Source organism: Mastomys coucha, unplaced genomic scaffold, assembly GCF_008632895.1.
Source record: "Mastomys coucha isolate ucsf_1 unplaced genomic scaffold, UCSF_Mcou_1 pScaffold8, whole genome shotgun sequence".
NCBI lineage: Eukaryota > Metazoa > Chordata > Mammalia > Rodentia > Muridae > Mastomys > Mastomys coucha.
The window spans coordinates 54,053,152-54,064,350 of NW_022196914.1; the positions used below are offsets into that span (position 1 = coordinate 54,053,152).

General features: G+C 43.9%; 1 protein-coding gene across 1 annotated transcript in view; it reads right to left on the reverse strand.

Moving 5' to 3' along the window:
- Positions 1–11,199, reverse strand: part of Bhmt (betaine--homocysteine S-methyltransferase) — a 21,391-nt gene that overhangs the window by 2,386 nt on the left and 7,806 nt on the right. The window contains exons 3-7 of the mRNA XM_031360331.1: positions 8,127–8,245; positions 6,505–6,696; positions 6,010–6,157; positions 2,654–2,836; positions 1,333–1,561 (exon numbers count right to left, since the gene is read on the reverse strand). Coding sequence (XP_031216191.1) covers positions 1,333–1,561; positions 2,654–2,836; positions 6,010–6,157; positions 6,505–6,696; positions 8,127–8,245 — 871 coding nt within the window. The remainder of the gene's footprint in view (positions 1–1,332; positions 1,562–2,653; positions 2,837–6,009; positions 6,158–6,504; positions 6,697–8,126; positions 8,246–11,199) is intronic.

Below are 11,199 nucleotides of genomic sequence, written 5' to 3' on the forward strand. Positions count from 1 at the left end.
CCTCCCTCCCTCCTTCCCTCCCTCCCTCTCTCTCTCCTTCCACGCTTAGTGCCTCCCATCAGGCTGCCCTTTTATCCGGCAATGTAACTCATCCTTCAGACTTCAGCTTGGCCGTAGTCTCCACGGGCATCCTCCATAAGCCCCCTTCTGCCTTTTGCTGCCGGTGGACCCTTAGCTCAGAGCCCACACTGCTGTGCATCTCTCTGTGCTTGAGCTCACCATGTCATCTGAGCTTCCCTTGTTTACTTCTCTGTCTTTTAGGTTAACTCTTTGGGGACTGGAGCACCCATCCTCCTTTTCTACCTGGTGGGATCCTATTTAGCCTTCAAAATCCAGCTTTCAAGAGTCCCTATTCTAAGATGTTGTCCTAGTTGGCAGAGAGTTATTTCTACATTTCTCACAAGCTGTCACAGTGTGGTATAATGACTTTATCTTTCTCCTGTTGCTTTTCTCTTTTTATTCTAAGTCTGTGTCCCATGTAGATCATGCTGGACTCAAACTCACTTTGTAGCCGAGGCTTGCCTTGAACTCCCTGTTTTCTCCTTCCCACCCCCTAAGTGCTAGGATTACAAGTGTGGAACATGATGCCAAGCATTGATTTTCTGAGCCATTCCTCCCTGTGAGACTCCCAAAGCCAGAAACCAGAGGCTCCTAATTGTTGGTGCCTAGCTTAGTACCAGAGTTACTCCTTGTTCATCTCCCCCATTGGAATGTGAGCTATGAGGAGAGATCTTGTCTGTTATACTGTAACCTCATTCCCAGCTCTGAAAATTGTGATGTAAAACACTTAGCATTAATATAAATTATTAATACAAAGCTATACTCAATTTTCAATTTTTAAAAATGCTGCCGGGAGCTTATTTCTCAAGTTTTGATATATATCATGAAACCACTCTTCCAATGAACTACCCCAGGCCTGAGTTACACTCAATTCTTTTTTTTTCAGGCAGGGTTTCTCTGTTTAGCTGTGGCTGTCCTGGAACCCACTCTGTAGACCAAGCTGGCCTCAAACTCAGAAATCCTCCTACCCTACTTCCCTAGTGTTGAGATTCAAGGCATGTGCCACCACACCCAGCTTCACTCTTTAAAATTCCGCATGAGTGGACACCATGTGGACTGTGCCTTACTGGAACACAGACTCACATTTGCATGCAATTTAATTTGCAATCTATCTTAATCCTTCTCCTTAAGTCATCTGGGAAGATGCTTACAAGGAGCTCAGGGAGAGACTGTGAAGGAGTTAGGCCATTCTCTTTACACTGGAAATGGAAAGGAGCCTTTGACGGCCTCACTTGGACATCAGTGAAGCAGTGGGAGTTGGGAGGTACTGACCTTGCCCTGATCCAGGGTTTAGTGTGCATGTCCAAGCCACTTCCCCAGCTGCCATGTTTTTCTGAAGCTGGTGGCAAAAATCCCCTTTCTGGTGCCAGCTCCTCTGCAATCGCCCTGATGTGGTAGGGCTCAAATCCGCAGCAGCCGCCAATGTACCTGACCCCCAGGTTGTAGGCCTCTCTGGCGTATTTTTGAATATCCCATCTGGTCGCAACTCTGGGTTCCAATCCTGGAATAAATAATATTATGTCTGAGTTCTTTTTATATTAAAAAAATTAAAAAATTAAAAAATAAATAAAAAACAACAACGAAGGGCTGGAGAGATTGTTAAGTGAATAAGATCCTTTGCTGCTCAGGCATTAGGACCTGATGGGACCATGTTGGGTGGCTCACAAATAACAGTCTACAGCTTCAGCTCCAGATCTGGCCTCTGCTGTCACCTGCTCTCATGTGCGAGTGTGTGTGTGTCTGTATGTGCATGTGTGTGCACATATACAGACATGTGTACACACACACATGCACACACTTACATAATTAAAAATAAATCAGCCAGGCAGTGGTGGCTCACGCCTTTAATCCCAGCACTTGGGAGGCAGAGGCAGGGGGATTTCTGAGTTTGAGGCCAGCTTGGTCTACAGAGTGAGTTCCAGGATAGCCAAGGCTACACAGAGAAACCCTGTCTCAAAAAACAAACAACAACTCTTTAAGAAAGGTAGAAAGTGAGAGAGCAGGATATTTATTTGGCACCCTCCTCTGGCCTCTGCATGTAAATACATGAATACATGTAAACATGCATGTGTACACATTCTCTCTCTCTCTCTCTCTCTCTCTCTCTCTCTCTCTCTCTCTCTCTCTCACACACACACACACACACACACACACACACACACAATTAACAAAAATTCTTGAGAGTAGGGCTTTGGAAATAATTTAATCTTATTTTTGTGATTAGAAAATAAAAAATAAGGATGAAAGGATATTTCCTAAGGTTGCACATTTCGGCAACAGAGTAGAACCAGGATGAGCTCTCTACAGATGCACCTACCCCAGAGGACAGCCTTTCATCACCGCTAAGACACGCCTGGCTGTCCCCTCTGGTTCCACACTTAAATTTATGGTTGTTGTTGTTCCCCTCAGTGATTCTGTTTGTCCTTCCACTGCCTCATAAAGGGAGTTTTGACTACAGGGACAGAAACTCGGGGGCAAGAGATGACAAGCACAGCAACTTCTTTCTCAGGGCAAAAGCTCTCTGGCTATATAAATTCGTTTGAAATTTCTCAAGCAAAGATATTGAGACAATTTATAAAAAGGTCTGTCTTACCAAAGGGGAATTCTGGGAGATCAATAAATCCCTGTTTGCCACAGTCAGGGGTGTGGTAGGCCAGGGGCTGGCTCATCAGGTAAGCTTTCAACCGAGCAGCCTCCAGACCCTCCTTCATGAGCTTCACAGTCTGTAAGCTGATGCTGGGGTCGAAGTGGCAGTTCACACCGACAATGGAGGCTCCTGGAAGCGAGGGGGACAGGTTAGTGTGGGGAGACACCAGGTTCTGGCAGGTTCCATGCTCCAGTCTCCATTGGAAGCTTGTACTCGGTGAGAATTGAAGGACAGCGTTTGGCCGTCACAAAACCTCTGTCACCCATGAGAAAGAACAGTCCAGAGCAGGCGGGAAATGTTTTCTGAGAAAAGTGCTCAGAAGAGTCTGGTATAATTGAAGTGTCACTTAAGCACATTGGGCTGTCCATCTTTTTTTTTTTAACCATTATTAGAGGTTTTTTTTTTCCCCCTCCTTTAAGTTTCAGCAGTCAGTTTTTCATTGTGTGACATTATGTGGCAAGCACAGTGATTTTTCAGTGTTCCCAGCTGCTGGATTGCACCTGTGTTTAGCATGATGCTGGTTGTCCGAGGCCAGGATAAATGTGCCCTCTCACCAGACATGCGTAGTAAGCTCACAGAGGCTTCTTGGGCACAACACCACAAGTCATTTAAGGAAAGGTTTTTTGTTTTTAATCGGTTATCAAAAAAGAATTTTGTGACTAGGATTCGTGGTTTGAAAAAAAAAAATCTCAAAAAATTCCTTTAACTTGAAGTGACTAATCTTTTTAACACCTATCAATCATGTGGACAAACTGCTCATTGGCACGTCAGCCTCCCAGACCAGAAGTGGCACAGAGCTGGCACCTTAATGTGTTCTTCTGAAATCTGTTGTTGTGATGTTTGATTTAATGAGACAAGATATATTTTAGATGTTTCATTTTTAAAAAAGATGTTTGTAGTCATTATGTCCTTAACTGTGTCTCAAGCCAGGATAACCAACTGTGACAGTTGTTAGGTATGGTTTTGGAAATTTTGTCATCCAGTAGATTTGAAGAGACAAGATGCTACTAACAGCTCTGTCCTCTCAAAAGGAGAGGGGTTCCCAAATAGCACTTCTCTTTCTTCTTTTTCAACTTCAGAATTTTCAGTAAAGAGTCAGGGGAGCTGGCTCCGTGAGCTATGAAAGCCATAGGATCTGAGTTCAAATCCCTGGGGCCAACCTGTTGGCCTCCCCTTGCAAGCCTGTGAGCACAGCACTGGGTGTCCGTCAGGCTGTGATGGAGACAGGCCAATCCTAGCAGCTAGCTGGCCATCTGCCTAACCTAACTGATAGGCTTCAGGTTCTGTGAGAGTGATCCTATCTCCGTTTACCTAACATCTTCACTTGGAGTTTTTGTGGGACTAAGTCTCACCCTGTAGCCCAGGCTGGTCTCGAACCATAATCAATCCCCCTGCTTTAGCCTCCCCAGCATAGGGATCACAGGTATGGACCACACCCATTCTCATTTGGATCTCGACCTTTTGATTTTGATTTCGAATGTGGAGCACCCATAGCTTCTCTTCGCTAAATTTTAATTATACTGATCAATTAACTATATATTGGCTATTTATTAAATTCCTGATAGATATAAGGTTCATTGTAAGAGGAAATGTAAATAGAATTTGCTCTCTGACATCGCAGACTTTATGATGAATTATACTAAGTAGTGGCTACTCATCACATCTCCTTCTTGTATAACAAGATACAAGAACATGCCAAAGATTCTGCTAAGTCTAAGAGGAGATCCATGCACAAGTAAGTTTAGTGTGGTGTCATCTAAATACATCTGACCCATCAACATTTTCACAGATTGAAAAATGCCAACTGAAGATATTCCAAATGCAAAGTGTAGCTAGAAAATGGTGTGTTCTAGGTGTCGGGAATGCTCACATCAGATTCATGGAGGTAGAATTCAAATTAAGCATTGGAAGAGGGACTGGGTCTATTAGACAGGTGTTAAAGATCTGTGATGTGCTAGGCTGAGCCAAGTAGACCTAGTCTCCACCTTCATGGATGTTAATCTAGTGAGGGTGATTTTTAAACAGATAAATGAAGTAAATGAGGCTACCTATGAAGGCTATAATTGGAGCACAGGCTACAAAAGGCCAGCAGAATCATGGGAAAGGGCTATCTGCAGGCCCAGCCCACCTGCCAATTACCACAGTAAATGATGGAGTCACCAATGATCTTCTTGAAGACAGCTAACTTATCCCCTCTTATTTTATAGTTCCCATAAAAATCAGGGTTATACAATTTTCTTCCTAAATACAAATATTTGTTACTGTTAATGGCAAGTTGAAAAAGATTTTTTTTTATGGAAAATCAAGAGTTGCATAAGAACCATAAATTAAACAAATCACCAATGTGTCTCTAGTTCACTGAGTGCATTCCCTCTTCCCCTGACACTGAGTTATAACTTGGATTTAAAATGCGACAGTTTAGAAAACAGCCTGTGACTTTCCCCTAATTGAAATGAAACCCAATGTTAGGAACAGAAATTGGATAAAAAGATATATTAGGTGGTCAGTATTTCATATCAAAGTTTCTTTTGATTTATTATACCAATTACATGAAGCAAAGCAAGCTAGCCACTATGAGTAAGGAAAAATTTGGGCAAAGAGACAACTAACTCTGAAGTTATTAATGTTTAAAGAGCCTCAACTTGAGACATGTTTAAATAAAACACAATTTCTCCTAACACTTCTGTTGTCTTACCCACACATTCTTCTTGTTTCTAAGCATTAAACCTCCAGCACACATCTACCCTTTTCAAAGGGCTGCCGTGCATATGTGGCTTGGGGATTCAAGAATGATATTTTACTGTTCCTTACATTTATGAGGAGATGGCTAAGTGGGTCCTAAGTTCAGATCCCCAACACCCACACAAAAAGCTGGGCATGGCAGAACACACAGATAGCCCTAGTGCTGTATGGTCAAGACAGACAAGTGGATTCCAGGAGCTCAGGGGCCAGCCAGTCTAGCTAATCAGTGGGCTCTAGGTTCAGTGAGAGACCCTGTCCTAAGAAGTAAGGTGAAGAGCTAGAGGGAGACACCTGACATTTACCTCAGATCTCCACATGTGTACACAAACGCCACACACACCCTCCCTCTTACACACATGAACATGTGTGTGCGTATACACACACACACACACACACACATATCCCCCTCCACATGTTTACAATGTAAATTCCTATTTTTTCTATATATCTTTTCTTGGTATATACCAGAGTATATGTATCAATTCCTAGAACAGCGTGCATTTCCTTTATGCTGTTTTAAATGTTTCACTAGTGGCAAACTGATGGAAGTCTATCATTACCTGCTTTCACCAGACGCACCGCACACTCTCCAGGGGACACACCATGCAGATCTCCTTCAGGCCCGATGCACATGGTAGCTGCTATGGGCTTACCGGATGTTTTTAAGGCTTCTACTGCCCACACAGCTTCTTCAACATGTTCAAAATACTGAAATCGGCAAAGGGCAGAACCCTTTTAATCATGTTTCCCACAAAATGATAAGAACATCATCCTAGTATTCTATGAGGGACTGTCTAGTAATAACTCAGTTTCTAAGCACTTTTGACCTAGACTAGAAGGGAGCGACAGTTTCTTAGTGTGAATAGAAGACAAAAGATTTGAAAACTGCTGTTAGGTGAACTGAGCCAGAGTCTGCAGAGGTCTTAGATAGAAAAAAAAAAAAACCCTCCAAAGCTAAATAGATATTTGTGCTCCTTCTTGAGATTTGAACCTACCACATGTTGGCCTCATGAGAGTAAGGAAGGGTTCTGTCTGAACGGATCCTCCTTGCTCACCTCTGCAATGAGGAAGTCCACATTCTTCTTCATGAAGACCTCTAGCTGTTGGTGAAATATCTTTTTAACTTCCGTCTCACTCTTGCAGCTAAGGTATGAAGGCGTCTGGCTCACGCCTCCCGCAACCAAAGCATCTCCTTCATCAGCCACTTGCCGTGCAATGTCACAGGCAGCTTCATTGACCTTCTGCCCCTAAAGTGGGTAAATGGGGGACACATCTAAATTTACAGGTGAAATTGGAAAAAAAAAATTAGGTACATGGCCGCCTCTCAATTTTATTTTTAAAGTCATCTTTTTTTTTTATCCCAGGAAGCGAGGTTATGTGGGTCAATGATTGATCAAGTCTGGCAGTCTGTAAAGCTACACTGCTACCGTGAAAACAACAATAGGTGCAGGAGTAATAATATCTAGGCGGCAGCACATTGCCAACACAATCTGAGGGGATGATAATGGTTTCTACACGAAACGGAGCAATCTGGAATTTTCTAATACCAGCCTGCACTTAGACCAGTACTTAGCAAATAACTGTGGTGACAGGGGTAATAGCTTTTATGATTGATAAGGCTAAAATTCAATTAGGATGATGACCAAATTCATGATGACTGTGCATTGCTCCCATGATAAATACCTGCCTGGTAAGGAGAGTTCTAATCACTTAGGCATTTAAGACTGAGCTGACCTGGAGGATGGCATTTCTGTTTGTTTTATTTTTTGAAATGGAGTCTCATTCAGTCCAGGCTGTACTTGAACTCCTGATTCTCCTGCTTTCATCTCCCAAGTGCTGGGATCACAGCATGCATAATAACTCAGGCCAGCTTGTCTTTGTGCTGAGATAGTCTCATTCTGTTTGTTGTCTTCAACTCCTGGGCTCAAGGATCCTCTTACCTCAGTCTCTTGAGTGGCTAGGAGCACACCTGGGGCCAACAAGCCTGCCCAGCCTGGGGTGTAGCTTGTGGGGAGGGCTCTTGCTTAGCATGTATGAGGTACTTGGTTCTACCCTTCATATTACAGATAACCACAAAATCCACCCCTTTATCCTTAAAAATCAAAGCAAAACAAGCCCACTACCATCCCCAAGCCCCCAAACAAAAAACAAACAAACAAACAAACAAAACCAAGCACACCCATCACCACAGGTCATTTAGACTTGGAATTTTAGAACTCCCAATTCATTTTAGATATGACAGAATCTGTCTTGGTGGGCAAGTGATTTGGCAATGGTAGGAGCGACTGCAGCTGAATTGCTCAGCTTGCTGCCCCTGTACTCTGCACGCCTTTAATGACAGCACTTGGGAGGCAGAGGCAGGCAGATCTCAGCGAGTTCCAGGTCAGCCAGGCTGCATAATAAGAGCTTGTCTCAAAAACCGTGGGGAGATGTATGGACTTGTAAGGATGCCACTTTGCTAGCAATGTAAGAGCAGACAGAACTCATTGCCGAGTACCCGTCTTTAATCTGCTTCACCAATGCCTTCCTGTTAGTTTTAAAGAATGCTGCTCAAACCTGAGTCGAATGTCTCTTATTCTGGTAAAAGAACAGAGCTCCAGCTTTCCTCTGTGGGAACTTGAGTGCTGGAGTGTCTGTGATGCCCTTCTAAGTTGTGGCCTCGGTGGGTGGTACTCACAGAAATCTTCTCTGCCACGTAGTTTCCTCTGTTTTCCAGCTTGTCTTCACTGGCATAGAAAGTGAAGGTCTGCATGACGTTTGATCCAGCTCTGAGGAACTCCCGATGAAGCTGGCGAACTGAGAGAGCACACAAGCAAAGCTATGATTTCACTCATTCTCCAACCTGCAACACTTTTCAAGAGGCTTAGGGCTTAACAAACATCAAAATGGCTTGTCCAGCTGCTTGCCATTTGCATGTCTGGGCCTAAGGAGGAGGAAATCCGGGTCTCCTGGAACCTTCCTCAAGGCTGTCATGGCTAGATAGCTGGGTGATTAGAGGAGAGGGCTCATGGTACTGTATTTGCTTCCACCCCCACCCCAGCCCCCGTGTACTTGGTTTAGTTTGCTCATCGTGGAAGGTACTAGCAGGAGGGGGAACAATCTGTTGTCTTGTCCTTGGGAAATCTCCTGATCCACCCAAGGATGTCTGACCAAAGCGCTGTGTGGGTGGGCTCTGCATGAGAAGCTCTCTACCATGGAGAGTGAAGTCACTGGGCTGCAAGTTGAAGAATTTCAGGTTCTCACTGGGTGGAGTTGAGGAAGAGCAGTCCCTGTAGTGGGAACCAGACTTAACAAACACAAAATAACATCAGGTTTGGCATTTGGGGGAGTGACAGGAATCTACATGGGACATTGAAGAGATGTTGCAATGGTGGCAGGAGATACAGTTGAAAAGAGGGGCTTAGAGCAGAGGACAGAGCCTACTAGCCTGGTACCCCACAGATTGTGCTCTGGATCTTAGGTGGTAGCTAGGACCAACCCAGTGGGTTTTGTTTGGTTTTTTATTTTATTCTATTTTTATGTTTTTACTTATTCACTTTACATCCTGCTCACTGACTCCCTCCCGGTCACCCCCTCTCACAATCCTTCCCCCACCCCCAACCATCACCCCCAACCTAGTGTTTTTTTGAAAGAGGTTTCTGTTTGCTTGTTTTTTTGAGAAAGAGTCTTGTGGCAGTTGGACTGAGAATGCTCCCCACAATCTCCTGTTTGAATACTTGAGTTCCAGTCAGTGGAACTATTTAGGAAAGATTGAAAAGTATGGCTTTGTTGGAGGAAGTATTTCACTGCAGGCTGGTTTTGAGATTTAAAAAGACTCTTCCCCATTTTGGGAGTTCACTTGGCCTCCTTCTTGTGATATGTGAGCCCTCAGAGGCTGCTCCAGCTTACCTGCCACTGTTCCCACCATAAGCCCTTGGATGAATGGCAAGTGGAAACACTTTCATGGCTGAAAAAGAAGTATGTGTTTCCCATATAGCTACGGATGTTCAATTTAAAGAGCAATGCTCTCGGCTCTAAAGTTTTGCCTCTAACCCTATGGTCCTCGTCAAGTCCCCTGCATGCTTTTCTAAAAATGATGGATTTGAAGGTGGGCCAACCCCACAGATATTTTAGCTCGCTTGGGGTAGGATCCAGGCATCATTTTTTGTCTTCTGTTTTTGTCCTTTTGAAGGTTCGAGGGTTGGTTCTTGTTTTCAGCCTCGCTGAGAACTGTCATGCTAAGACAGATGGGAAACACTCATATTATAAAATGGGAAACTTGGTGTTTGTTTTGCCAGGGGAATTAGCCAGGCAGAGGAAGGAACCAGAAATCCTGCTGAGCTCTGCAGTGTGTTCTGAAATGTCAGGGGCCTATAAAACCCAGTCTAGGGCAGCTATGTCTGAGACCTGGAAAATAGCTGGGACACTGGAGATAAAGGCTAAGGTTGAGCTGTACCTGTGCTTCTGTGGAGTGCCTAAGACTCAGACGGAAACCTGTGTTTTTGTTTAAATGGGTGGACAAGCAAGGGGAAAAACAGCTTCTGTATTTTAGAAAATAGCTTCCCAAGCTTGGAGCCAGCCCTTTCATGATTTTTGTCTCTTTTAATCGTGGGAACTTTAGCTCTCAGTGGGGAAGGAGCTTAAAACACACATCTAAGCTTTAAAGCTCATTTTAATTAGCACAGGAATCAAATGAAAACAACTCATGGGGAGTTCCTGTCTATCAAATGAACGCAGAGCTGTTGGGGGTGGGGAGGAATCTTAGAACGGGCTTAGGAGTGCAGACTGAGATCCCGGGTACTAGGATGGCATGATTTATTATCAGAAAGTCCACCAAGGTCATGTATGGGGGGATTTCTAGAAGGCCCATGAAAATGTCCTGGAAGGAGAGGTGACCTTTGGGTGCACATGCATGTTCTACAACACAGAAAGTCCATGTTTTCATAGAGTTTCCTAGGGGACAATGACCAATGATCCCAAATAACTGAGGATATCTCTTTACTTTGAACTAATTTGTTTTTTTCATTCTCCCTCTCCCTCCCCTCCCAACCTCCGAGCTTACTATGCAGTCCTAGAATTTACTATGCTAGCCTAGAACTCACAGAAATCCACCTACCTCTGCCTCTGCCTCTGCCTCCCAGGTCCTGGGATTAAAGACATGTACCACCGTGCCCAGCTGAGAAATCCAAGTTTTTGAAATTCCACAGCACATTCTACAACAGCAGTTCTCAACCTTTCTATTGCTGCGACCCTTTAACACAGTTCCTCATGATGTGGTACCTCCCCAACATAACATTGTTGCTACTTTTATGAATCATAATGTAAGTATCCATGTTTTCCAACAGTGTCAGGTGATCCCTCTGAAAAGGCCATTTGACCTTCCAAACAGATCAAGACCCACAGGTTGAGAACCACTGTTCTCCAGAGTCAAAGACAGCTCTCCTGTGGAATGTAAGTTGGCAAAAGTATCACTCAGGAGCCAAATGTGACCTGAACTAACACCAAAGGATTAGTGTCAGTAGTCATATATATTGATGTTTTTTTTTAAAAAAAAAAAAAAAAGTAGAGGGCGCTGGCGAGATGGCTCAGCGGGTAAGAGCACTGACTGCTCTTCCGAAGGTCCTGAGTTTGAATCCCAGCAACCACATGGTGGCTCACAACCACCCGTAATGAGATCTGGGAACTGAGCGAGGGGCCATCTGTACAGCTACAGTGTACTCATACACATAAAAATAAATAAATAAATAAATCTTAAAAAAAAAAAGTAGAGA